General features: G+C 51.2%; 1 protein-coding gene across 9 annotated transcripts in view; it reads left to right on the top strand.

The window, feature by feature from the left end:
* The window catches only part of scn1lab (sodium channel, voltage-gated, type I like, alpha b), a 28,618-nt gene extending 1,745 nt beyond the window's left edge, over positions 1 to 26,873 (top strand). For 3 of the 9 annotated variants that reach the window (XM_069148431.1, XM_069148434.1, XM_069148432.1), the window contains 27 exons: positions 2,157 to 2,479; positions 3,287 to 3,405; positions 3,652 to 3,741; positions 4,262 to 4,390; positions 5,434 to 5,525; positions 6,918 to 7,211; positions 8,011 to 8,074; positions 8,411 to 8,552; positions 8,846 to 9,052; positions 9,732 to 10,040; positions 10,665 to 11,006; positions 11,524 to 11,656; positions 11,765 to 12,003; positions 12,089 to 12,262; positions 12,735 to 13,091; positions 13,570 to 14,133; positions 18,065 to 18,206; positions 19,494 to 19,648; positions 19,729 to 19,902; positions 20,835 to 20,957; positions 22,036 to 22,077; positions 22,444 to 22,719; positions 23,648 to 23,701; positions 23,843 to 23,980; positions 24,893 to 24,997; positions 25,098 to 25,368; positions 25,643 to 26,873. In XM_069148431.1, the coding sequence (XP_069004532.1) occupies positions 2,210 to 2,479; positions 3,287 to 3,405; positions 3,652 to 3,741; positions 4,262 to 4,390; positions 5,434 to 5,525; positions 6,918 to 7,211; positions 8,011 to 8,074; positions 8,411 to 8,552; positions 8,846 to 9,052; positions 9,732 to 10,040; positions 10,665 to 11,006; positions 11,524 to 11,656; positions 11,765 to 12,003; positions 12,089 to 12,262; positions 12,735 to 13,091; positions 13,570 to 14,133; positions 18,065 to 18,206; positions 19,494 to 19,648; positions 19,729 to 19,902; positions 20,835 to 20,957; positions 22,036 to 22,077; positions 22,444 to 22,719; positions 23,648 to 23,701; positions 23,843 to 23,980; positions 24,893 to 24,997; positions 25,098 to 25,368; positions 25,643 to 26,835 (6,198 nt within the window). In that variant the 5' untranslated portion in view covers positions 2,157 to 2,209 and the 3' untranslated portion in view covers positions 26,836 to 26,873. Of the gene's footprint in view, positions 1 to 2,156; positions 2,480 to 3,286; positions 3,406 to 3,651; positions 3,742 to 4,261; positions 4,391 to 5,433; positions 5,526 to 5,747; positions 5,840 to 6,917; positions 7,212 to 8,010; positions 8,075 to 8,410; positions 8,553 to 8,845; positions 9,053 to 9,731; positions 10,041 to 10,664; positions 11,007 to 11,523; positions 11,657 to 11,764; positions 12,004 to 12,088; positions 12,263 to 12,734; positions 13,092 to 13,569; positions 14,134 to 18,064; positions 18,207 to 19,493; positions 19,649 to 19,728; positions 19,903 to 20,834; positions 20,958 to 22,035; positions 22,078 to 22,443; positions 22,720 to 23,647; positions 23,702 to 23,842; positions 23,981 to 24,892; positions 24,998 to 25,097; positions 25,369 to 25,642 lie in introns of all 9 variants that reach the window. The other 6 variants (XM_069148433.1, XM_069148438.1, XM_069148436.1 and 3 more) reach the window with 6 other exon arrangements.
* Positions 26,874 to 27,390: the final 517 nt, after the last annotated feature.

Genomic DNA, 27,390 nt, shown 5'->3' with positions numbered 1-27,390 from the left:
CTTGGGTGGTGTCGCTGTTAAATACAAAATCAATACAAGTGTAGCATGCAGATGTTTATCAACCTCCTCCAGGTAAACACAGAGGGGAGGTGGAGGGAGGGAGGGGGGGGGGGTGAAGAAAATAAACGACCTCAACGTGCGTTTAAGGTCACGATAAAGACGTCGCGTGAGCATTAGGGGAGGTGCTCCTGCCGTTTACCCCCCCCCCCCACCACCACCACCACCACCTCCACCTCCACCCTTTGACACCGTTTAAGACGGGAGGTGCTCGGGTCTGACGCGTTCAGGGGACGGTCCTCCACCTGTTGGGCTCCTTCCTGAGGCAGCTGCTTCTTCAGCACCACGGACAGTGAGCCATCTGCCTGTGTGTGTGTGGAGGTGGAGGTGGAGGGGGGATGGTGGTGGTGGTGGTGGTGGTGGGGGGGAGCGGCTCATGTTTCTCGGCACTCTCTCTCATGTTTGTGAAGCGTAACATCAAAAAAAAAAAAAAAAGAATAGCAGAAAAAAGTTCAAGTCCCGAAAAACAAAAACGCTCGCTGAGGAGCAAAGAATCTGCTGGCTTGTTTTTGTTGTTTGTCGTGACCTTTCACCCCGTTTCACCTCCCCCTCTCCCCCACCTCCCCCACCTCCCCCCCTGTGTGTTTACCTGTAGGAGGTTGTATTTATGTGTATGTTGAACAGCTTTCTTTTTAATGAGACCTGTAGGAATGGTTTTGTTTTTTTAGTTTAGTTTAGTTGGGGTGTGTGTGTGGGGGGGTGGGGGGGTGGGGGGGGGTTTAGCTGCCTACTCCGGCGGGCGACAAGCTGTCAGGACGCAGCATCACGACACTGCGTCCCCGGGCGGTCTCCGGGACACGAGCAGATGATGTTCCATGAGACATCCCATCATTTACAGAGGCAGAGATCGAGGCTTAGCGTGAACAGAGATTTGTGTGTGTGTGTGTGTGTGTGTGTGTGTGTGTGTGTGTGTGTGTGGTGGGGGGGTTTGGGGGGCCCTATGGAGAACCACAAGTCCGCGGAAAGATGCCGAAACAAATCGTCCGCTTCGCTCTTTGCTGGGTCGTTACCGCGGCGACCGGCGCGGGTCGGGGTCGGCGGGCGTCCCCGCGGTCTTAAAAGATCTGATTCGAGAAAACCGACCCGATCTGAACTTTTAACCTATTTCCACGTCGCCCCCCTCCCCCCTCCACCTCCCCCCACCTCCACCCCACGTTTCGATGACATCATCGCCCTCTGCTGTGGTTTAACGGTACACGAGTGGAGAAGTTAGCATCACAACAGCAGGCTTGTTCACTTTTCATCCGTACCTCGGTGACGTCTCCGAAACATAACGACCTGTCTTATCTCTTTTGGGTTTTTTTTTTTTCTTCTAAAATAGTCCATTTCATTTTATTTTATTTATTATTTATTCCCCGGTTCCAGGCTATCCGCCAATTAATTATCAGTGGAAGGAAGAAGCACACCAGGACTTCCTCAGAAGCCGCCGAGGGCCAAACGCAAAGCAATAAATAGATTAAGGCCGAGGATTACGGCGTCTTTTCAAGCTGCCCACGTCAGACCTGCGACCTCCCGCCGCTTCTTTTAATTCAGAAATATTCCAACCCGGACGTCACAACAGAGAAGAAACGACGCTTATTAAATTTGTAATCCGTCCACTATTATTATTATTATTATTTTTTTCTTCTTCCCCCGTCAGTCGCCGCTTATAAAAGCACAAACATCCCACTGAAGGCGCTCAGACTGGTGTTAGTCACTCGGAGACATTTGCATGTGAAATGTGTTTCATTTTGTTCTCTCTGCCCGAGCCTTTATTTATTTAAATGTATTTATTTTTTAAATGCGTCTCCGTAAAGCGTCCTCGATCGGCGTGGTCAAATCATCAACGGTCACGTCTGCCTCGGTGTGACGGCGCCGTTCACCGTACGTAAAAATAGACGCCGCCTCCCGGGGTCGGAAATGTGAAGCCCCATGCTGAAGTGCCTTAAAGGTGCAATACCAGTGAGGGCCAGTAGGGGGCTGGCTTAAAAAAAGACGTTTTTCTCTGTGGCTCTATGGGCAGGCTTTTAATGTCTTTATACTATAATATATTATAGTACTATAGAGTTGACCCCCCCCCCTTTCCCCACCCCCCTTCTCATCCGGTATCCCCTCCTCAGCTCCCCGTCCCAGCTGAGCCCCCCGCCGCCCTCTGAAGGAGCAGGATGACAAGATGGCGCAGCTGCTTGTACCGCCCGGACCTGACAGCTTCCGCCCCTTCGCCCCCGAGTCGCTGGCCGCCATCGAGCGGCGCATCGCCGAGGAGGCGGCCCGGAGACCGCGGGCGGACCGCCGCAGCGACGGCGCCGACGACGACAACGGGCCCAAGCCCAACAGCGACCTGGAGGCGGGCAAGTCCCTGCCCTTCATCTACGGGGACACGCCCCCCCACCTGGTGTCCACGCCTCTGGAGGACCTGGACACCTTCTACGGCAATCAGAAGGTCCGTGGGCGGGGTCGCCGCCGGCCAATAGGGAAAACATTTGGAAGCGATGCAGCCACCCGCCTTTTGTATTTATCGATATTTTAAAAAGACCCCCCTTCCGCCTCCACCCCACCGGCCATATATACATATATATATATATACAGCAGGAACCACGGCTCTCCTCGGCGTCGTTATGGACACCGATTCAGCTTCCAGTTATGACTCACGCTTTTTTCTTCCCTAGTCCGAGCTCATAAAAGCTCTCAGCGAACTCTTTACAGGGAACACGCAGCAATTTCCTCCCACGTAGACGAGCCGAGAAGCACATGAAGTCTTTACAGATATTCGCCGGTGCGGTCGTTATTAAAGCACTTTGAATCCGCGGCTGAGATCTTTTCATTTGAACTCGTGCAATCAGAATTTAACACGAACAGATTTTCATCACGATTCTCGCTCCCGTAAAGTCGTTTTTTTTTTTCTTCCCCCACTGGCGGTCGAGTGCGTTGATCGTTTTATCTCCAAAATGCAATTCAACTTGGTTTTTTTTTTTTTTTTTTTTTTTTAGATGCAGTTTTTTGAGACTTTTTTATTATTTCAAGATAAAGAAATCCATTTTTATAAGTTTGTTTTTGGACACATAAAATATGATGAGATTCACTAACGCCGTCGTCGTCACAACAGTTTAAGAATTTAAAGCTAAATGGGGCTAAGTGCTAATCCCTGCTTTAACCTGTGTGTGTGTGTGTGTGTGTGTGTGTGTGTGTGTGTGTGTGTGTGTGTGTGTGTGTGTGTGTGTGTCTCTCTCTCTCTCTCTCTCTCTTCCAGACCTTCATCGTATTGAATCGCGGGAAGGCGATCTTCCGTTTCAACGCCACTCCTGCCTTGTACATCCTCAGCCCCTTCAACCCTCTGAGGAGGATAGCGATCCGAGTCTTAGTGCACTCATATCCTTTCACCAGTTGTGGATTTAAAAAAAACAACAACAACAACAACAACAAAAAGAAAAACAGGGGTTCGCGGGGGTGACAAAAGAGGTCTGATAACTGGCCCAGACCACCAGAGAAGCTTACAGAGGGACGGGTTGGGGGGGGGGGGGGGGGGGGGGTATGGGGGAGGGTTATGGAGGGGGGTGGCGGGGGGGAGGATGTGGTCACGGCGGGTTGTTCCTTGACTTTTTTTTTTCCCCTCACGCTGTTCAGCATGTTGATCATGTTCACCATCCTGACCAACTGTTCGTTCATGACCCTCAGTAACCCCCCGGACTGGGCCAAGAATGTAGAGTGAGTTCCTTCTTCTTCTTCTTCTTCTTCTTCTTCTTGTGGATCTCATGTCTGTATGTTTAAAAAAAACAACAACATCCGCTTAGAAATCATAGAGGGAAAAAAACAAAGACGCTTTTGTTGTTGTTGTTGTTGTTGTTGTTGTTGTGTGTTTTCATTTTGGACTCTAGCCTCAAAGCTAATCATGTTTCGGAGGAAACTTTCTCCGTAGAATATTAGTAATAATAATAATAATAATAATAATGAGCTTTATTTGCGGAGCACCTTTCATACAAGAAATGCAGCTCAAAGAAGGAAATTCCACATAAAATCAGACCGACTTTGCAGCATTTTAATGTAAAAATAAAATAAAAATAAAAATCCAGATTTCTATCAAGAAAATTGACATAAGGTTCGCGGTGATTTTTAGGTATGATAGAGATCCAGAATCAATATTTCTCCCCACGGCAGCTTTTTATTGTGCGTTTGTTTTGTTTTTTCTTCATTTCCTGCCTTTCCTCTCCCTTCTTTTGTTTGCCAGGTACACATTCACGGGGATTTACACCTTCGAGTCCCTCATAAAGATCCTGGCCCGGGGCTTCTGCGTGGGGAAGTTCACTTTCCTGCGGGACCCGTGGAACTGGCTGGATTTCAGTGTCATCCTCATGGCGTAAGTATTGCGACCAATTTTAGAAAAACAAAAACAACAAAAAAAAAACGTGTTTGAGATGCTCATCAGCCGACGAAGTCGAGGAAGAGAGAGATCGGCGTTGCGTTTTCAATGGCGTCGCCAGGAATCTCTACTTCTGCTCTTAATGGATGTGAAGCGCCCTCCCCTCACCCCTCCCCCCCCCCAACTCCCCCATCCCCTCCCCTCCCACCCACGAGATCGAAGCCTTCGGCGTCGTAGCTTCTGTTGACGGTCGCATGAATGTGACCCGTTTCCCCGAGACGCTCCAGAGAAAGGTGGAACTCCGTCGCTCGATCGTCACCGGTTGCTTAGTTACGCACGCATCGGACTCTCGAAATCGGCAACGGAGGCCCTTTTAAAATGCTCCAGGAGACCTTGGCGACATCACTGGGAAAAAGTTGGGTTTTCAGAGGATGAAAAAAAACAAAACGTTGCGTTCAAATGACCCCCCCAAAATATAGGATATTCAAAATAGTCATTTTTCTTGAAGTGGTTGTGTTTTTTTGCGGCAGCATCGTCTTCCCTGAAAGTCGCCTCTTTGTTTTCTGTCAGAAGACTTTTTGGCTTGAATTTACCCAAAACACTTTCAGTCCGAGCTGAGAAGCTCTTCGGTGCGGATTTTTATAACATTTAAAGAAAGTTCACCGCGCTCATCCGACTTGAACCCCGCTAGAAGTGAAACATAAAAAGAAAAAAAAAGAAGAAGAAAAGACGGGTCACGTCGCAGGAACGTCGACAGAACGTACGAGTCGGTCGCCCGCGGCGACGCACAAATCGTAGCTCCCCCTTTGCGACTTTTGAAGCTACGGGTGGGTGAGGCGTCGGGACCGAGCCGAATCCGGTCGGGGAGGGTGGCGGTGGTGGTGGTGGTGGGGAGGGTTACGGGCTTCCTCCGCGGCGGTCGTCACGGCGACCTCATCGCCACCCCCCCCTCCCTCCTCTCCCCCCTCTCCACCTTTACCTGTACTAGATTTTGGTGTTGTTCTGTGTGCTGTGCAGTAACTGTGCGTTTGATCCTGCAGGTATATAACAGAGTTTGTAAACCTAGGCAATGTTTCCGCTCTGCGCACGTTCAGAGTATTGCGAGCGTTGAAAACGATCTCGGTCATCCCAGGTAAGCTCCGCCCCCACCCCCTCCCCTCTCACCCTGCACCCCCCCCCCCCCCCCCCCCCCGCCCCGCCCGGGGCGAACTCCTGCCGTCCCGTCTCCTGTGCGTGACCGTTTTTGCCGTCCTCCCTCCCTCCCTCCCTCCCCCTTTGTCTTGTGCCTGACTCGTGCTGTGTGTGTCCCACATCCTCCCCCCCCCCCCCCACACCCTCCCCACCCCCCTTACAGATATGTCACAGAGTTTGTGGACCTGGGCAATGTCTCGGCACTGCGAACCTTCAGGGTTCTGCGAGCCCTGAAAACTATATCAGTCATCCCAGGTGAGAGAGCGCCACCGAGGGGCCCAAACGCTACACAGCGGCTAGCTGGCGTTTATTTATTTATTTTTATTTTTTTCACGCCCTGCTAACATTCCCACACACACACACACACACACACACACACACACACACACACACACACTCAAAGCCTTTCGAACGCCGTCCCCTCACGCCGTCCTTCGCCACCGAAGGGCCGGCTTAAAAGCTGGAATCCGCCTCCAATCTCGTCGCACAGATTGACGGGATTCTCGGCTTTTAGACGCTTTCCTTTAAGGCAGAATCCTTCCTGGTTGAAATCTATTCTCGCCTTGGGAGCCTTAACGAGTAGATTTTCTTTTCTTTTCTGTGCACTATTTGTTTTTTTTTTATTATTGCATGAGACATTGGAAAAGCAGATTTATTTATTTATGTTTTTTCTGGTGGCAAAGCAACTGTGTGTTTAGGGTTTCCTCCCTACCTGGTTTTTGTTCCCCCGTTGCACGTGTCGTTCAGTGTTGCGTGTCGTGGCCTCCTCGCACTCTGCACATCACACACTTAAAAAACAAAAAACAAACACCAAGCAAACCCTCGTTTGGCTCTTTGCGTAAAAAAACCTCCCGCTGGGCTCCGTTTTTGTGGCAGCGCAAAAAAAACAAACCAAAAAAAAAAAAAGCCCCCGACTGCAGGCAGATGTTCGTATTATCCAGATGTTGGAATGCATTCGGAGAGAAGAAGAATAAAGAGGGAACGCAAAGAATACGGACGTAAATACGAGATTTGATTTCCAAGTAATTCCGGGTTGCGACTGCACAAAAACAAAAGAAGAGCTCAGAAGAGTTTTACTTGCACACAAGCAAATTATTCATGACTGATGGCCCCCCCCCCCCCCAAAGATGATGGGGGGGGGGGTATCCACGGTGTTCCTGTATTGACGTCGTGTCTCATACAGGAACCTCCCGCCGCTCGCTTTCACCTCGAAGCGCCTCCTCTACACGAAGCCCGCGGCTGTAATGACCGGGCGGTAACCGCTCCGCCGTGTCCCCTGTCTCTCCCATCCCCCCCCCCCGGCCCCCCCCCTCTCCCCCTCACTCCGTCCCAGGCCTGAAGACCATCGTGGGCGCCCTCATCCAGTCGGTGAAGAAGCTGTCGGACGTGATGATCCTCACCGTGTTCTGCCTGAGCGTCTTCGCCCTCATCGGCCTGCAGCTCTTCATGGGCAACCTGCGGCAGAAGTGCGTGCGCCTGCCGCTCGACGGCAACGCCACCGCCGGCAACGGCAGCGGCGGTGACGTCGCCGAGGCGACGCTTCTCGACGGCGGCGGCGGCGGCGGCGGCCTGCTGGAGCTCAACGCCACGGAGACCTTCAACTGGACGGAGTACATCAGCGACGAGAGTGAGTCAATCGTCGTCGAGCTGAAAGCGTCCGTGTGTGGGGGGGAAAGGGGGGGGGGGGTCTAGGGAGGCAGGGTGGGTGAGTCACCGATCCGCCGGCCGGATATCGAGGAGACGGCGCCGCGTGACAAGCTGTGACCCGGGAGGAGGAGGAGGAGGAGGAGGAGGAGGAAGAAACGAAGCGATCGGCCGACGGGGACGAGTGACGCTTGCCTCACGATGTGGCTCTGGGACAGTTTGGTGGTACACGTCCCGCTGTCGTCGGGCCCTTATATGGGCTCTCAGCTGCTCAACCGTTCGGGATCTCCTTCGTTGTGGTTTTAATTTCATTGCGAGCCAAATGTTTTAAATAGGCGACAGGTCTGTCACCGGCCACGCTGTTTTTATGGTTTTTGCCGACGTCAGCAACTTCTCCCGTCTCTAGTTGCCCCCCCCCCCCCGTCCCAGCTTTTTTGAGGATGTTTTGCTGCCGTCAATTTCAAAACGGGGCACATATGTTTCACGAAACAACATTTAACACGTTGTCGTTTGGTCTATTGACAGTGAGTCAATGCCTTCCGGTTTTATTTACGTTTGGCGCAACTTTTTTTCGTATTAATATTTTTTTGGGACGCGGTGGTTTGTGAATTCACACGTCGCACGAAAACTCAGGGAAATGATGTGGTCAGCACCCCCCCCTCCACCCTTCCTCCCGCCCACCCCTCACGACACATTGTCCTCCCCGTTCCCACGTTCTGTTCGCTCACATCAGGTCTTCCGACTGACCGTCCCCCCCCCCCCCCTCTCTCCCCCCCCTCCAGGTAATTACTATTACCTCCCCGGCCGGCGGGACGCTCTGCTCTGCGGGAACGGCAGCGGCGCCGGGTAAGGCCGATAAAACCTTTTATTGTTAATATTTGAAGCATTTATCGAGGGGGGAGGGGGGGTGGTCTGGCCGGTCACTGGAAAAGTGTCTGTTTGGATGTAGGAGCTAAAAAAAAAAAAAAAAAAAGTTTGAAGATCTCGAATAGTTCTCAGTTCCTGCAGAAACAGAAAAGAGGGTGCTTCCCGGAACAGTTCCTGGAACCATGGGAAAGTTCCTGCTTCAATTAGACTGATTTCTCCAACTTAACCTGATTGTTTTTCTGTTTTGAACGCCACAAGTAGCACCTCTCGTGCCGTTGACCGTTTGTTTTTCTAACACCGTGCGTGTCCTCCAAGCCTCTGCCCGGAGGGCTACACCTGCATCAAAGCGGGCCGTAACCCGGACTACGGCTACACCAGCTTCGACACCTTCAGCTGGGCCTTCCTGTCCCTGTTCCGACTCATGACGCAGGACTTCTGGGAAAACCTCTACCAGCAGGTTCGGCGGAGACCTCGAAACACAAACAAGCAAAAAAATAAAATAAAATAAAGCCTTTTAACCTCGTCTAGCCTAGTAAATATCTGTGCAAACAAATCCCAGAAGAGCTTTCCCAAAAAGGGTGTGTCACTTTGTACTGGGAGCACAATGCGGCGGGAACAGCCGGATAACCACAGCCGAACACGGTGTTTTGTGTCAGCTGAGCTACAAAGAGGAGCTTTGAAGGGCAGCGAATTACTTCTTTCAACCCCCTTTAACGTGTCCGTCTTCTTCTTCACCTTCTTCTTCGTCAGACCCTGCGCGCGGCGGGGAAGCCCTACATGATCTTCTTCGTGCTGGTCATCTTCCTGGGCTCCTTCTACCTGGTCAACCTCATCCTGGCCGTGGTGGCCATGGCCTACGACGAGCAGAACCAGGCCACCATCGAGGAGGCCCAGCAGAAGGAGGAGGAGTTCCAGGCCATGCTGGAGCAGCTGAAGAGGCAGCAGGAGGAGGCGCAGGCAGGCACATTTCAGATCTTTCTTTGTCCTCGCGTTCGAGAAACGATCCGAAAACGGGTGTTGATTCCCTGGCTCGAAGCCGGGGTTACCAGGGCGACCGAGGGACGTGCCGCCGCGGACGACAGACGCCCCTCAAGAGGGCAGCGGTGTTTCCTCCCCTCATTTTTCACAAGGACCACGTGACGTCCTCTCCTGTCTCATCGCCGCTCTTTTGTTTTTCCTTTCGCACCTCCCCCCCCCCCCCCCCCCACCTCCACCTCTGCTCCGTCCTTTTTTCTTTGTTGTTGTAGTTGCTGCCGTTGTTGCCACGAGAGACTCTTTAACGATCCTGGCGCTAATAATCGTCCACATCTGTAGCTTTCCAGACGCATTTCATCAACACAGCACCGTATCATAGCGTCACGTGGCCTGTTAAGAATGATATTTCCTCACACAGTCGCTCTCTTAATTTGATAAATATTATAAACACATGATGAAAACATTCAGACGTCCGTATTTAGAAGGCGTCTTGAGGTTTTTGTTTTTTTATGTCCCTGCCGCTGCTCTCAGCTGCTTCTCCTCCGCTCCGCACGGAGAAAGCCTTCTGAGACAGACACGCCGGGTCGCCATGACAACTGTGTTTTTTTTGTGTGTGTGTGTGTGTGTGTGTGCGCGCGCGTGTTTCCCGATTGGCCGACAGGTTGCCGCGGCAGCAGCAGCCACCGAGAGCGGGGAGTACGGCGGGAGGGGGTGCGGCGGCGGCGGCGGCGGCGGCGGCCCCACCGCCGGGTCGTCGTCCTCGGCGACGTCGAAGCTGAGCTCCAAGAGCGCCAAGGAGCGGCGCAACCGGAGGAAGAAGAGGAAGCAGCGGGAGGAGGAGGAGGAGCGGGGGGGCCGCGACAAGTTCCACAAGTCCGAGTCCGAGGACAGCGTCAAGAGGTCCAGCTTCCGCTTCTCCATCGACGCCAACCGGCTGTCTTACGAGAAGAGATGCTCCTCGCCCAACCAGGTAGACGCTCCTTCCCAGACAGCCGATTCAGCAGTTATTTTTTTACCCGATATTGTTTTTGCCACAGACGTGTTCATAAACTCTATTTGCGCTCTTTCCAGCATGTTATTCATTCAGATTTGAACTTTTTTTGTAAGTGCAAAAAACTCAGTTTGTTTTCAAAATTTTAAATGGTTTTTTTTTTTATTTTGTTCTCAAATTTATTGAATTTTTCTGGCGTACGTACTTTTATTACTGACCTGTCGATCATCTGTGAACCGCACCCAAAATGTTTTTTTTTTTTTTTCCCGTACAGATGAGACCCTAAAGACACAACGTGAGCGTTAAGAAGTGCCGGTAGAGTTCGGCATCTTCAGGCCCCGGCCAGATTAGCTATTTCCCAGTTTTTTATTTTTTTATTTTTTTATTTTTTAATGCTAAGCTAACGGTGCGTTCAGGGGCAGATTGGAAGTAGGGAAAACTTCCGATTTGGTGAAAAAGTGTCCAGCAGGTTTTCTCTTTTTTTTTTTTTTTTTTTCCCGGGACCGTTCGGAGTGCGTCGTCCCGGCAACCAAATAGCGCTCGCGCAGCGCCGGGGATCTTCCCGCCGAGCCGCTCCGATAAAACCCCGTCTTTCCGTCTCAGTCTCTCCTCAGCATCCGCGGCTCCCTCTTCTCCCCCCGGAGGAACAGCCGCGCCAGCCTCTTCAGCTTCCGCGGCCGCGCCCGCGACATGGGCTCCGAGAACGACTTCGCCGACGACGAGCACAGCACCTTCGAGGAGAGCGACAGCCGGCGCGGCTCGCTGTTCCTGCCGCGACGCCTCGAGCGGCGCTGCAGCGCCGTCAGCCAGACGAGCCTCGGGGCGCCGCGCATCGTGCTGCCCGCCAACGGCAAGATGCACTGCGCGGTGGACTGCAACGGCGTGGTGTCGCTGGTCGGCGGGACGTCCGTGACGACCTCTCCCGTAGGTCTCCTGCTGCCCGAGGTGACTCCGCGGTCCGGAAACCCTTCGTTGAGTCCCAGAAAGCGTTCCCCCCGCCCAAAAAGTCTATTTTCGTCGCTGTCGGCAAATCCTACGAAAAAGACCAAACCTTTTTTTAAGTGCGTCTCTCGATGCTTCCCCGCCTTCCTGTTCCTACTCCAGATTGTAGACTCCAGAAGTCTATGCTTTCGCCTGGTTTTAGCCCGACTTAACATATGATAGTCCATAAAGACTAAAAACAGTGGCTTTTAGTATTTGTTTAATAGTTTCAATGCCTTGGCGACAGCTGAATGGATTGTTAAGGAATTTTTCAACCAATTAAAAATGTAATTAAGATATGAAAGATATGTATATATATCTTGTGTATATATATATATACATATGGGACCTTTAAGTTCACCTGTGTGGGCGGAACATGAAGCAGGCCCTTTAAAATCCAAGAAATTCACATGTGCTCAACTCAGTTGATTTGCGTTCTATTTATTCATTTATTTCATGTTGATTTTCGTTCCTCTTCCAGGGGACGACGACGGACACGGAGCTGAAGAAACGCCGGTCGGGCTTCCGCCAGCCGTCCGCGGACTATTTAGAGGAGCCGGGGGGCCGGCAGAGAGCCATGAGCGTGGCCAGCATCCTCACCAACACCATGGAAGGTCGGGATCAACCGTCGCGCTCGGTCCTCGTCGGTCTCATTTCCTGGATGTTGTTCCACAGAGATCTTTCTCTTTTTCTTTTCTTTTCTTTTTTTTTTTTTTTTACAGAGCTCGAGGAGTCGAGACAGAAGTGTCCGCCCTGCTGGTACAGATTCGCCAACACCGGTCTGATCTGGGATTGCTGCCCCGCCTGGCTGAAAATCAAAGACGTGGTCAGCACGGTGGTCATGGACCCGTTTGTGGATCTGGCCATCACCATCTGCATCGTCCTCAACACCCTCTTCATGGCCATGGAGCACTACCCCATGACCAAAGAGTTCGACAACGTCCTCTCCGTCGGAAACCTGGCAAGTTCCCTTTCGTCGAACCGGGGGTAGGGGGGAAACGTCGTCGGGGGTTACGGGCTCATTTCTCCTGCCTCCTCACCCGCAGGTGTTCACGGGCATCTTCACGGCGGAGATGTGCTTCAAGATCATCGCTCTGGATCCCTACTACTACTTCCAGGAGGGCTGGAACGTCTTCGACGGCATCATCGTCAGCCTGAGTCTCGTCGAGCTCGGCTTGGCCAACGTCGAAGGCCTGTCGGTGCTGCGCTCCTTCAGATTGGTAACGATCGGATATCTTGTATAAAAAAAAACACCAAAAAAAAAGCTTCTTTGTAACAGTGACTCTCTGTGTAATCGGTGTGATCGAAAATGTCGGATATTGCAGCTGATTTTTTTTTCCCAAAAATGCCGGTGTAATTTGAGTTGAACCAGATTGAGACTTTTTATTTTAATTTTATTTATTTCGGACCAAATTGTGCTGCCGTGGTTTCAGACTGCTATTTTAATCCCAATCAAACTGAAAAAAACCTAATTTGACATTTTGGAAATATTTGCCCTCCTTTTTCTTTGATTCTTCGATTCACGCTGACGTCCGCAGCTCAAAAAACGGGTTGCATCTCATTTTAACGTACGCAAACAAAAACGTCGTTGCGTTTTCGTGACTTTATCACAATATGCAACCCGTTAAAAAAAAAAAAGAAAGAAAAAAAAAAGACCTTACGATGTGTTAATATGTCTCGTATTCCCTCCAGCTGAGGGTCTTCAAGCTGGCCAAGTCGTGGCCCACCCTCAACATGCTGATCAAGATCATCGGCAACTCGGTGGGCGCGCTGGGCAACCTCACCCTGGTGCTGGCCATCATCGTCTTCATCTTCGCCGTGGTGGGCATGCAGCTGTTCGGCAAGAGCTACAAGGAGTGCGTGTGCAAGATCTCCGACGACTGCAAGCTGCCGCGCTGGCACATGCACGACTTCTTCCACTCCTTCCTCATCGTGTTCCGCGTGCTCTGCGGCGAGTGGATCGAGACCATGTGGGACTGCATGGAGGTGGCGGGCCAGAGCATGTGCCTGATCGTCTTCATGATGGTCATGGTCATCGGGAACCTGGTGGTACGGTGGAGGGGGGAGGGGGAGGAAGGGGGGGGGTTTCTCCTCTGGCTCTTTTATACGTCGGGGTGGAGGGTGGGGGGGAGGGGGGAGCGAAATTAAAGGGGTGTACCGCGACGGGAGATCGGCGAGCTACGCGGCTCCGGTTTTAACCCGGGTGAGGTCGCCGCGGTAACGTGCGCTCGCTATCTCTCCCCCCCCCCCCCCCCCCGAGTCGGACGTGACCTGCGTTTTAAGGTTTCTAGGTGTCGGATCGAAAGCTTACTCGCTGATTTTTATACACGGCATTGGATGAACTCCGTTGTGTTTTCATTCCGACAGCAGAGGCCGACGGACGCGCAAAAAGCGCCGATCTCGGCGTAGCACGCTGTAACGGAGAAAGCCCCGGCCGCGTCGAGCTCGCCGCGTCGCGCACCCCCTCCGGTCGCAGGACAAAGTCCGACCCCGAAGCCGTTCCGTTGACACCTCCTTCCCTCCCCAGGTCCTCAACCTCTTCCTGGCCCTCCTCCTGAGCTCCTTCAGCGCCGACAACCTGGCGGCGACCGACGACGACAGCGAGATGAACAACCTGCAGATCGCCGTGGGGCGCATCCAGCGGGGCATCGCGTTCGTCAAGACGACCGTGCGGCAGTCCCTCTGGAGCGTGTGCTGCGGCGGCGGCGGAGGCAGCGGCGGCGGCGGCAGCGTTAAGGGCTCCGTCCTGGCGGAGGAGATCAAACCGCTGGACGAGCTGCACAGCAACGGCAAAGGCAACTGCATCTCCAACCACACGTCGGTGGAGATCACCAAGGAGCCCGGCGGCGGGGTGTACCCGACGGAGGGCAACGGGCGGCCCGGGGGCGGCGGCCTGGTGGTCGGGGGCGGCGGCCCGGCGGTCGACGACGCGGCGGGGAAGTACCCGGCGGAGGAGTGCGACTACATGTCGTTCATCCACAACCCCAGCCTGACGGTGACGGTGCCCATCGCGGTGGGCGAGTCGGACTTCGAGAACCTGAACACGGAAGACTTCAGCAGCGACTCGTCGGACGTGGAGGGCAGCAAGGAGGTAAGGCGGAAAAACGCCCGACGCGGGAAAGAGCCTCGCGCCTCGGCTTTTAAACCGGCCCCCTTCGCGTCTTTAGAAGTCGGAGACGGACTTTTTTGCGGGCCCCAAAAAAAAAACAAAAAAAAAAAAAACACCCGACGGTCGAGCGGTTTGAAAATAGCACACCCGGCCGACTCGTTCGTTCCCGCGGCGCTCCGAGAAATCTTTTTTTTTTTTTGGTCTTTCCCGAACAGTCGTAACGAAAAGCATGACCCAAATCTGCTTTTAACCTCCGCGGCGGGTTCGTTGGACTCGTCGGAGCTCGGTATCACCCACGCCGAAGCAAATGGAGCAGAAAACCTGCTGACTCAGCGTCAAATGCGTTGCCTGTTCCACCAGAGAGAAAATGCCAGGTTGTCGTTGTTGTTTTTTTTTTTTTTTTGTAGCTGTTAAGCGTTGCCGTGCCGACGGAGCATCGGAGACCGTGACTCCCCCGGTGATGTCAACCTGCCACTGCGGGGGTGTGGTGCCCAAAAAAAAACCCAGGAGGCTTATTTCTAACCACGAGCACCGCGACGCTGCTGATCTTTACGCCCTGTATAAATTGATTTATTAAACTTCCAAAAAGTAGATCGGCCTTCAAAATAAGAGCTTCAGATGCTGTTTTAATTCCTGTTAATTCAACACGTAGACGCGTGAATGCACGAGAGAGGTCTCTTACAATTTGACGTGTGTATAAAACTAATTTAACATACAGTAGTATGTAATAATCACTTCCTTTGATGATAAGCATTTCATTAGAACATTTTATTGTGAAGAGCACGTTTCCCCGCAAATCCCGTCACTTCCCGACCTTTCTGATCGTAAAATGAGGGCTTGTTTTTGGTCAACGAAGCGAGTTTTGTTCGACGGGACTTGCTTTAACGCCGTTGATGCTTTCAGCACAGCTTCCGCTGACCACATTGTTTAGTTTTCGTGGCGGAAAAATCGCGCTGGCGTCGCAAAGAGAGTTTCCACGGGCGGACGGGCTGATTTAAGAGATAGTCACCGCGTCGTAAATCGCAGGTCGCGAAAAAAACGTCCACTCGAGCGTTTTGGCGTCGTGGCGCTGCAATTTTCTGCGTGTCGGGTCGTTGCGGGATCCGGAAAAAAAAACAAAAAAACAACCTCGTAAAACCTCGTTCTCCGGCCGTGCCTCGCGGGCCCGAAAACCGGCGACGGACAGAACTTTTTAAAGGTTGTGCCTTTCTTGTGTGTGTGTGTGTGTGTGTGTGTGTGTGTGTGTGTGTGTGTGTGTGTGTGTGTGTGTGTGAGAGAGACTTACTTTGTTTAACCCCCCGTTTGTTATTGCAGCCGTGTCACAGACGCTCTCAAGGTTTTCAGTAAGAGGAAGAATTGTAAGACCACTTTATTGTACCATAGCACTAACCATGAGGACTGCCTATGCCATTTTACAGACAAACAAACATATTATTATTATTTTTTTTTTTTATCATACCTTCAACGGATTGCCCATTTTTCGTTCTTTGCCTGGTCTGCCCTCCGTCCCCCCCTCCACCCGCCCCCGCCCTCTTTTGCTTTACAAACCTCCCCCCACCCCCCAACCCCACCCACCTTACCCCCTTTGCAGCAGCACACCCGACGCTGTAATCTCTTCCCTTTACCACTCCCCCTTCCCTCTTCCCCCCTCCCCTCCCCCTCCCCCTTTCATGATTTATCTCCAAGCATCAGGCTGTATTGCAGTTAAAACCATTAGGAATGAGCCGACACCACATGTTTGTTTTTTTTTGTTTGTTTGTTTGTTTGTTTGTTTTTTCCCATCGGTAGACGATCCCATCTAACATGATGTTTGCTTTTGATTTCATTGCTTGGGGTTTTTTCTTATTTATTTGTTTATTTTTTTTGGACTTGGTTTTGGGACTTGATTGGCATCCAACACATCGAGCTTGAGAATGAAGGAAAAGAGGAGGAGGCGGTGGGAGGAGGTGGTGGGAGAAAAACAAAACAAATAAAAAAAAAAAGACAAGGGAGGAATGAATTTTGCTGTAGTTTGACAAAATAATTTTTTTCTGGTTTACAGCCCATGCATACACACATGAAAAACTTGTACCTACTTGTTTTCTGTGTTTCCTGAATAACAAGCGGTAACGATGAAAGAATATTTTTCTTTTTTAAATAAATGCTGATTTTTGCAGGCTGGCAAAAACGGATAACACACGGCAGATTATTACAAAAATAAATACAAAATAATAAAAAAAAAAATTTAAACGTAAAAGTAGTTAGCACGTCGAGCCAGCGGTCCGACCCGAAGCGACTTCTGACGTGTGTTGTCCGCTTTCGTACCGCTGCATCGATCTCCGTCAGCCAAACTGCGGTCAAATACGTTAAAGCTCGCCAACGACAAGTCTTATCAGTTACGATAAGTTATGATATTACTTTAAAGACTTAAATTAAAAAAATAAAAATAAAAAAAAAAAGCCTCATATTCGTCCACACCCGAGACGAGGTAAAAATGGGTCTTTTGCCAAAGGAAGAGAAAGGGTGGAGGGGAGGTGGGGGGGGGGGGGGGGGCTGCACTTTGCGAGCAGCATGCTTCCATCATTCCCACGCCCGTATTAGCTGGGTCCCACGGCAATCAGGGCTGCTGCACTGTCTAGGATGACATGTTCCTGTACCTTCACACTGCCCGGCAGATCAGAAAAAAACAACAACAACAAAAAAAAAAACACACCCGACATGAGGCCGCACGAACACACCATGTTTGCCCAAAGAAAAACAGACAGGAAAAGCCTCACGTCAGCTGGAAAACAAACAAAACCCAAAAATAAATCTCCCTATATGCAGATGATACTCTAACGTACATTACTGCAAAAAAAGAAAAAAAAAGAAATGTGTATATTTTAGGTCGAGTGTCGGCAGGGGTTTCGAAATCACTTGAGTACGACACCTGTATGTTTTCTGGGTATGCATGGGTGCTAATTCAACAATGTTTTTTTTTACAAAATGGGAACAACATAAATAAAAAAAGATTTTAAAAAAAAGTAAGCCAGACCACATGCTGTCTTATAAACAGTGCACAGAACTGGTTTTTGCTGGTAAGCTAATGTGGTTATCCGTCTACTCTCAACACAAAACAGAAGACAGCTTGTACCACCGCTTTTCAAAAAAGGAATGGAAATAACGTGTTTTCATGTCACTGAGGGCCGAACGTCCAGAGGTTCTTTCTGGTGGGGGGGTGGATCTGTAGCTTTTTGGGTGGGGAGAAAGTATTACTCATAAAGTTAAATATCTTTTTTTTTTGTGGGGGGGAGGTGCGGGAGGGGGGAGGTTCTTAGTTTTATTTTCCTTCTTTTTCTTTTTTCTTTCAGTGGACATGAAAATACTTGAAGCACACGTTCTGCTTGATACTTATTTCAGGCTTGGATTGATAATGCACTGGAATACTTGCATGCACCCAAAGGTCACATCAAACGTACCCACAGCGCATCCCCCCCCCCCCCCAACCCTCCTCCCCCTAAGCCTAACCCCCCAAAACCCCCCACACCAACCTGATCTGATTCGAGCCATCGGATAAAAACAAAAAAAACAAAACAAAACAACAAAAAAAACCAAACGACTCCAAAAGGCCTGTAGGTACATTTGATCGATGCTGCATGTGACGATGATTGCGATGACTTTGGAGGAGCCCAACTCTGTGAGCTATCGCAGCGCCTCAGCCTCCGCGCTGAGGTACAGAGTTGTTGGCGCTGGAGTCCACGTGAACCAAAGGCGTCACCGTGGTAACCCAGCTCAGAAGGTTTGGCTCCCTTACGGCGCCCTCTCTGCGGTCCCCCCCCCCCCTCCGGGTGCGCGTGCAGGGTAACTTGCGTCTTCTTCCCTCCCCTTCCCTACTCCCCCCCCCACACCACCACCACCACCACCACCCCACCCCCACCCTCCCCCATCCATGCAGAAGCTCGACACAGAGCCCCACCACCAGCGTCTGAGCTCGTCGGAGGGGAGCACGGTCGACATCCGGCCCCCCGGGGACGGGGTGGACTCGGTGGAGCTGGAGCCCGAGGAGTCCCTGGACCCCGAGGCCTGCTTCACGGAGGGTGAGAGAGGGGATGCGGGGGGTGGGTGTGTGTGTGTGTGTGTGTGGGTGGGTGGGGAAGGGAGGGGGAGGGGTGATGGGCAGGGAGGATAATGGGCAAAAGCGGGGCGAAAAAGGTAGGAGGACGACGACAAACACTTCCCGAGCAACACATTTCAAGACGGGGAGTAAAATCGCATTAACTGCCGCCGCTCGCAGCTGAGTGGCAGCGAATGTGAATGTTCGGCGGGACGCGCGCGCACGCACACACACACACACACGCACACACACACGCACACACACACGCACACGCACACACACACACGAAAAGAAAAAAGAAAAAGCAGTCCGCGGGATCCCCTTCGGGTTTGTGATGTAACCTGACATTTTTATCTCGACGGACCTCCAGCGATCGTCCCGTTTCCCGCAAAATCGCCTCGTCAGGGAAACGGGGGAAATGAGGGAAACGAGGGAAGCGGGGGAAACGAGGGAAACGGGGGAAGCGGGGGAAACGGGGGAAGCGGGGGGAAACGGGGGAAGCGAGGGAAACGAGGGAAACGAGGGAAGCGGGGGAAGCGGGGGGAAACGAGGGAAGCGGGGGAAACGGGGGGAAGCGGGGGGAAACGGGGGGAAACGGGGGAAGCGAGGGAAACGGGGGGAAACGGGGGAAGCGGGGGAAACGAGGGAAGCGGGGGGAAACGGGGGGAAACGGGGGAAGCGGGGGAAACGAGGGAAACGGGGGAAACGAGGGAAACGGGGGAAACGGGGGAAACGGGGGAAGCGGGGGAAACGGGGGGAGAACGGGGGAAACGAGGGAAACGGGGGAAGCGGGGGAAACGGGGGAAACGGGGGGAAGCGGGGGAAGCGGGGGAAACGGGGGAAGCGGGGGAAGCGGGGGAAACGAGGGAAGCGGGGGAAGCGGGGGGAAACGGGGGAAGCGGGGGAAGCGGGGGAAACGGAGGAAGCGGGGGAAACGGGGGAAACGAGGGAAACGGGGGAAGCGGGGGAAACGAGGGAAGCGGGGGAAGCGGGGGAAACGAGGGAAACGAGGGAAGCGGGGGAAACGGGGGAAGCGGGCCGGACGTGCGGCCGTTCGGATTCTCGGGCGTGACTTTTCATTGCGAGCTTCATTTGAATTTTATTTTCCCCGTAGAAACGCTACCGCGACGAGACCGAAATGTCCTCGCGCCACCCGAACACCCCCCCCCTCCGCCCCCCTCGCGTAGCCGAGCTCCGCCCGAAACCCACCCGAACGAGCCTCTCCCGGGCGACCGATAACCGAGCGAGCGCTCTCTTCCTGCGTTCCCAGGCTGCGTCAGCAGGTTCCAGTGCTGCCAGATCGACGAGGAGGGCGACGAGTACAAGAGCTGGTGGACGCTCAGGAAGACCTGCTTCATCATCGTGGAGCACAACTGGTTCGAGTCCTTCATCATATTCATGATCCTGCTCAGCAGCGGGGCGCTGGTAAGCGGGCGACGGCGAAGGGGGGGGGTTTGCCTAGGCGACGGGAGCCCGACGGCTCAACTCTCTCCGCCTCTCCGCAGGCCTTCGAGGACGTCTACATCGAGCAGCGGCGGACCATCAAGACGGTGCTGGAGTACGCCGACAAGGTCTTCACCTACATCTTCATCCTGGAGATGCTGCTGAAGTGGGTGGCGTACGGCTTCGTCAAGTACTTCACCAACGCCTGGTGCTGGCTCGACTTCCTCATCGTGGACGTATGTGTTGTCGCATCTCGGTCAAAGTAGCGCAAACTGATTTCCTCCCCCGCCCCTCCCCCGAGGAGAAAGGTAGCGTCGTAGCGTGGAGAAAGCGGGTTAGCTTAGCGTAAAGGCTGGAAGCGGGAGGAGGGGGGACAGCTAGCCTAGCTCAACACCAAACAGTCCCTCCTGGATTTCGCAGTTTTTGGGGGTTTTTTTGCGATTGTTACGTAATTTGCGGTGTTCTGAGTGAGTTTGCGTAAAATTGCGGGAATTTGAAAAAACTGCAAGTCGGCAAAAATGAAACACATTGCTGCTGCTCGTTCTCATCTTTTTTTAAATTTTTTTTATTTTCTTTCTTTCTTTCTTTCTTTCTTTGTTTTTTATTTTTTTTATTTTCTTTCTTTCTTTGTTTTTTATTTTTTTATTTTCTTTCTTTCTTTCTTTCTTTCTTTCTTTCTTTCTTTCTTTCTTTCTTTCTTTTTGTTTTTAAATCCCCAAAATGATAACGAGCTCCCGTTGACGACATTTTATTCGCGCAACAAATCGCGGGATTTTTTTTTTTTTTATTATTATTTTTTTTTTACAAATTTCAAACTCCCGCAAAAGCCGCCGAGTTGGCGTTAATTACCGCGGCGGCGAGACCGCCGTCTCCTGGGCGGGACTGGCTGACGCTCGGGCGCCGTCGTTTCCTTCAGGCGGCCGGCCCGGAGCCGCCCGAAGGCGAAAATACGCGCGCTCGTCAAAAAAAAAAAAGTGAAACTACTCCCTCATGTCTCCGTTTCAGAGACTCGTATTTATTTTTCAAAGCGTTTTAATGCTCCACCCCCCTCCCCCCCAACCCCACCCTTTTTTTTTTTTTAAATCGCGCCCCCGGGTGCGCGTGGGAATCGAACCCCTCACCCCTTCCCCCCGAACCCTGCCGGTCTCTGACGCTCGTCTCCCCTCAGGTGTCCTTGGTCAGCCTCGTAGCGAACGCTCTGGGCTACTCCGAGCTCACCGCCATCAAATCTCTGAGGACGCTGCGAGCCCTGCGGCCCCTGAGGGCCCTGTCTCGGTTCGAGGGCATGAGGGTAAGGACACGGGGACGGACGGACTCGTCGGTGGGCGAAGCTGAAAACAAGCAGTGCAGTCGTTTCATTTTGGAAACCCCCCCACCCCCCCCCCAAAAAAAAGAAGTGCTTTTAACAGTCTTTAATGGTGCAAGTTTGAGATGTAAAGTAAAATTATAAAATCTTTTTTTTTTTTTTTTTTGCTGCTTTATTGCCAAGAGTTAGACGACACAAACCGCTGCCAGGTCGTTGTGTTTCACTTTATTAAAAGAAATATGCTGCTGAAGAATTATTTAAAAAAACAAAAAAACAAAAAACAAAACATGTTAAGAGCTTTAAAATTAATTTTACGATGTTTTTTTTTTTTTTTTAAAGAATTTTTCTTTCTGTCAACAACGACGACAAATATTCTGGGAATTTGGGAACAACAAAAAGAAAACTCCACGAGAGTATAATATTCTGTGACGGGAGTATTACGGGCTTCATTAAGGTAAAATAAATTTAAAAAGAGGAGGAGGATTTATTTATTTATTTTTGTTTTAATCGCTATCGAGAAAAACGTCAAAACGTTGAGAATAAAGTTGGAACCGCCATTTTGAGAATGAAATGCGGAGAATCACGTCTGAAATTATATTCTTCGGGAAAATCAAATTAAGGTTGAGGTTGGAACTTTTTGAGTTACTCGACTAACTTGTGGCAATAAAAGCAAATATATTCAAAATAACAAAAAAAAAACCAAAAAAGATATTTAAAACTTCTAGCTGCTTTCGGCTAGAACGGGATTGAAAAAAATAAAAATGTGTGCACTTTGCATGTCCCCTGAATGATAAAGGGAGTCTTAATATATATTCCTATTTTTAAAGCTTGATATCAGAAATGTCGCTAAATGGTTTTAGAGGTCCTGCATGCGTATTACAACTTCCTGTAAAGTAATCTCGTCTCAACGCTGTAAATTCTTCTATCTGCATGACTCTCCTTCACGTCGTCTCGATGGACTTACTGTATATTAGCTGGGCGTTGTTTTTGCTGACGTTGGCTTTGTGCGGTGCCTTTTGACCTGTAATTTTTTTCTTTGTTGTGTGTCTTTTTTCATTTACAGTCAAAAATCAAAAATGTTGTGACTTCATCCCGCCTCTCTAAGGTTTTTTTCTGTTTTTGCTTTTTTACCTATCAAATGTTAAACTCTTGTCAAACCTATCCACCTTCTCCTTTCCAAAACTTTTGTCGACGTTGTTTAAATTTCTCTCTGTAGTTATGGTGTTTAAATGTGTGCTAAATATTAACACAGCTTTGAATGATAAGAGGATTTAATTCAGTCTTTGGCTTTTTTTTTGTGGCAGTTAAGTGATTAGACGATAGTCAAAATCAGCTTTTTCTAGTTTTTGGTTATCGACGGGTGAAAGGCTGAGTTTGTCCCGTGTCGCCCACTCCCTCCCCCCCCCGCCTCCCCCCCACGTTTCCGGACCCCTCCTCTCCCCCTCCCCTCCCCCCGCTCCCTCCTCCACAGGTGGTGGTGAACGCTCTGCTGGGCGCCATCCCCTCCATCATGAACGTGCTGCTGGTGTGCCTCATCTTCTGGCTCATCTTCAGCATCATGGGCGTCAACCTGTTCGCGGGGAAGTACTACTACTGCGTCAACACCACCAGCGACGAGATCTTCCCCGTCAGCGTCGTCAACAACCGCAGCGACTGCATGAGCCTGGCCAACGAGAGCGCCCGCTGGAAGAACGTCAAGATCAACTTCGACAACGTCGGCGCCGGGTATCTGGCTCTGCTGCAAGTGGTGAGACAAAAATGAAATATCAAATTATTATTTTTGGGCGGGGTGGGGGGTGGGGGTATTTATTCACGATCGAACCGTCCGGCCTCTGCTCTCGACGTCGGCCCTTGATTTGACTTTCCTTCGGCCTTAACCCTTTAAGCCCCGGAGGCCCCCGACGATGGGCCAGGGAGAAGACTTGGCAAAACTATTATTCAAATATGGACATAAATATACTGATATTTACACAAATCTCACAAGGGTTCCCTTTATTATTGCAAATATTTATTTTTTTTAATTTTTTTTATTGCGCTTGCAGAGGTATACTCTTTTTATTATAGGTATGCAATTTTCGAGCAGAAGAAATAGGTGCGTTTTTAAAAGGCTAAGTTACATTTTGTGTCTCATTTAATACGACGCATTAATCAATCGATTTAGCGCTTGTATTTTCCCGGCTGCCCGGTTCACACTTCAAATTCATTAAGATGATTTCAATCGCTATCCTACGTTTGAGAATTAAAATACGTTTGTGATGCAAAAAAAAAAAAAGCTGTTCCTTAATGTTTTGACGTAAACGAGAAAACGAGCAAACGAACCGAAAGACATATTTATAAATGCTGGGATGGACATGTCGAGCAAAAAGTACGATTCGAAATGATTCGATTTTATTAATCGAATATTCGCCTTTGGGCCGATTACCGCCCCCTTCTGACGGGAGGGAGGCATTACAACCGGGCGCCGGTGAAAACGAGTAAAAAAAAGGAAGAGTCGCACGTGCTAATGCATTTCTTTACATTTATAACGACTATTCGATTATTGAATCGCTGAATCTTGAAGTGTTTTTTTTTGTGTTGCTTGCTGTATTAAATTAGTGTTGTTGAACGCAGCACTGTCACTGAATTACAGGCTTTTGTGCGACAGTTGACGTAAAAACTTGCTCCTCTCCTCTCAGGCAACATTTAAGGGTTGGATGGACATCATGTACGCGGCGGTGGACTCTCGAAACGTAAGTCTCTCCGTGCTTACAGAGTGGTTTGAAAACACCCCTCGAGAATTCGACCGTCGATTCATTTCGTCGACGAGGGATCGATCTGACTTTTTTATTTATTTATTTTTTTAAATTTTGTTTTCCCGTCTCGTTTTCCAGTTGGAGGACCAGCCCGAGTACGAAGTGAACTTGTACATGTACCTCTACTTCGTCATCTTCATCATCTTCGGCTCCTTCTTCACCCTCAACCTGTTCATCGGCGTCATCATCGACAACTTCAACCAGCAGAAGAAAAAGATGAGTTGCATTTATTAACACGTTCCGTCCAAAAATGTAAACTCTAGTAAAAAAAAAGAAAAAACTAAAAAAAAACGCAACAAGGACGTATATATTATTCATGAAGTGATTTAAACTCGCACGTTAAATGAAAGTTATAGATTCTTGAACTGAATTAGAGCAAAGAGATCTACTTTATTTATAAGCACAGATTTTAGCACTTCAGACCCACAGCTGTGGTGAAGTGTGCTGCAGAATAATGATCGTATGCCAAAGATTACTGAGGGGAGGTGGGGAAGTGGGGGGGGGGGCATGAGTCACTGAGAAACACACACACACACACACACACACACACACACACACACACACACACATCAGTGTCACAGTCTGGAAATGTGTCCTCCGTTCAACCGAGCGCTAACGAGTGCGACTGCCAACGCCCAAGAGAGGGAGGAGTGTGAGGAGGGGGTCGGGTGGGGGGGCGGGGGGGGGGGGGGGGAAGTCTGACTCGACTTGACTGACAGACCGACTGAGACGCCGCATCGGTCCCCACGGCGTCACACGCGCGCACAGACGGTTGTTTTCGGCGTTGACACCAGTCCCGCCTGCAGGCACACATCATCCAGTCAGTGAGCAGGGAGTGTGTGTGTGTTTGTGTGTGATACTGTGGGGGGGGTTGGGGAGGTGGAGGAGGGGGGGGGGGGGGGGGGGGGGAGTAATTTCTCTGATTAACAAGAGCCGAGTGACTCCGTGTTCACTCTTGTCGCCGCTCACCGATCCCACCGATGAATAAACGAAACCCCCCCCCATTTTTTTTTTAAAACTAAATTATCTGCGTTGTTCTGTCACGCTGTATCGTAAAAGAACCCCCCCTCCCCACCCCCACCCGCCGCGGTACGTGGTTGTAACCAGGTTGTGTTGTGCCGCCTTCAGTTCGGAGGTCAGGACATCTTCATGACGGAGGAGCAGAAGAAATACTACAACGCCATGAAGAAGCTGGGCTCCAAGAAACCGCAGAAACCGATACCTCGACCAACGGTAAGACTCCCCCCCCCCCCCGTCCACCACCGACGGTCTCCGAGCGGAGGCGTCCGCGACGACTAAACCCCGCCCCTCCCCTTTCCTTCCCTCCTCCCAGAATGCATTTCAAGGCTGCGTGTTCGACTGCATCACGAAGCAGGCCTTCGACATCGTCATCATGATCTTAATCTGCCTTAACATGGTGACCATGATGGTGGAGACGGACGACCAGACGCCGGAGATGGACCAGATCCTCTACTGGATCAACCTGGTCTTCATCGTGCTCTTCACCGGCGAGGGCGTGCTCAAGATGATCTCGCTGCGCCACTACTACTTCACCATTGGCTGGAACATATTCGACTTCGTGGTGGTGATCCTGTCCATCGTCGGTGAGGAGGATTTCGAGCGAAAAGCTACTGTTTCCGAAATTCTGATTTTTTTTTTTTTTTTTAAACACGAAAATTCTTCCCGGGGGCGCCACCTTCTGGCGGGAGTGTCGAATTACAAGCGGCCAGTAAAAACACGGGAAATAAAGAAGCATAGTCGCGTGTACTAATCGACATAACGACTCCTCAGATATCCGTGCCCCCGTCCCTCGTCTTATTCGAGAAAAATCAAAGAATCCTGATGTTTTTTTTGTTTTTTTTTCTTCTCTTTCCACAGGTATGTTTTTATCCGAAGTCATCGAGAAGTACTTCGTGTCGCCGACGCTGTTCCGAGTGATCCGTCTCGCCCGGATCGGACGCATCCTCCGCCTCATCAAGGGCGCCAAGGGCATCCGGACGCTCCTCTTCGCCCTGATGATGTCCCTGCCGGCCCTCTTCAACATCGGCCTCCTCCTCTTCCTCGTCATGTTCATCTACGCCATCTTCGGCATGTCCAACTTCGCCTACGTCAAGCGGGAGGCGGGCATCGACGACATGTTCAACTTCGAGACCTTCGGCAACAGCATGATCTGCCTGTTCCAGATCACCACGTCGGGCGGCTGGGACGGCCTGCTGGCGCCGATCCTCAACAAGCGGGAGCCCGACTGCGACAGCCAGACGGAGCACCCGGGCAACAACTACAAGGGCAACTGCGGCAACCCGTCGGTGGGCATCTTCTTCTTCGTCAGCTACATCATCATCTGCTTCCTCATCGTGGTCAACATGTACATCGCCGTCATCCTGGAGAACTTCAGCGTGGCCACGGAGGAGAGCGCCGAGCCGCTGAGCGAGGACGACTTCGAGATGTTCTACGAGGTGTGGGAGCGCTTCGACCCCGGCGCCACGCAGTTCATGGAGTACAGCAAGCTGTCGGACTTCGCCGACGCCCTGGACCCGCCGCTGCGCATGCCCAAGCCCAACATGCTGCAGCTCATCTCCATGGACCTGCCGATGGTGAGCGGCGAGCGCATCCACTGCCTCGACATCCTCTTCGCCTTCACCAAGCGCGTGCTCGGCGAGGGCGGCGAGATGGACGTGCTGCGCGGGCAGATGGAGGAGCGCTTCATGGCGTCCAACCCGTCCAAGGTGTCCTACGAGCCCATCACCACCACGCTGCGCCGCAAGCAGGAGGAGATGTCGGCCACCGTCATCCAGAGGGCCTTCCACCGCTACCTGATGCGCCTGGCCATGAAGAAGGCGTCGGCGCTCTACAAGGAGCGGCTCAAGGAGGGCGTCCGCGACCCCGACAAGGACGTCATGGTCATCGGCAAGTTCCCAGAGAACTCCATCTCGGACAAGACGGACATGACGCCGTCCACGGCCTCGCCGCCCTCCTACAACAGCGTGACCAAGTCGGACGCGGACAAGTACGAGAAGGAGATCAGGGACAAGGAGAACAAAGGGAAAGACTCCAAGGACCGGAAGAAATAATAAAAAAAAAAGACTTCAAGAGAAGACGTTTGGGGGGAAGGGCGAGGGGGGGGGGGGGCACATTTTGTTTACAGCTTCTAGAAGGGGGAGGAGGGGGGGAGGAGAGAGTAGATAAATGTACGCTTGTGTTGTTGATCGTTCAGAGATTTAAGGAACGCTGTGCCGGGTGGGCGGGGGAAAAAAAAAAGAAAAAGAAAAACAACGGTATCTGAGGAAAAGCGAATTATCGGGAGATGTTGAGCGGAGCGTGAACAACTTCTCTGCAAAACGCTTGTGATTTCCCTCTTTGGTCGTCGTCACTATCTGACACACTTGAGTGTACCGTTAAGTTGTCTGTAGCTAGTGCCGCTGCTACTACTATAAATCCAGTGTCTTGAATTTAACAATGGCTGTATCACTTTACAAGTACTCCACTTTTATTTGTATTTTTTTTTATCGGGGTGGAGGAGGGGGGGGGGCTACGAGTTTTTTTTTTTTTTTTTTTTTCAACGAGAAAGAATGTTTTCTACTATTTTTGCGTCGTTATTCGCGAGGATGCGTCCACTGCTTTCGCTG

This window comes from Embiotoca jacksoni, unplaced genomic scaffold, assembly GCF_022577435.1.
Source record: "Embiotoca jacksoni isolate LCO1_2020_lvr unplaced genomic scaffold, fEmbJac1.0.p SCAF_143, whole genome shotgun sequence".
Lineage (NCBI taxonomy): Eukaryota > Metazoa > Chordata > Actinopteri > Embiotocidae > Embiotoca > Embiotoca jacksoni.
The sequence above is the reverse complement of the archived record's forward strand: the minus strand, read 5'-3'. Positions and strand labels throughout refer to the sequence as shown.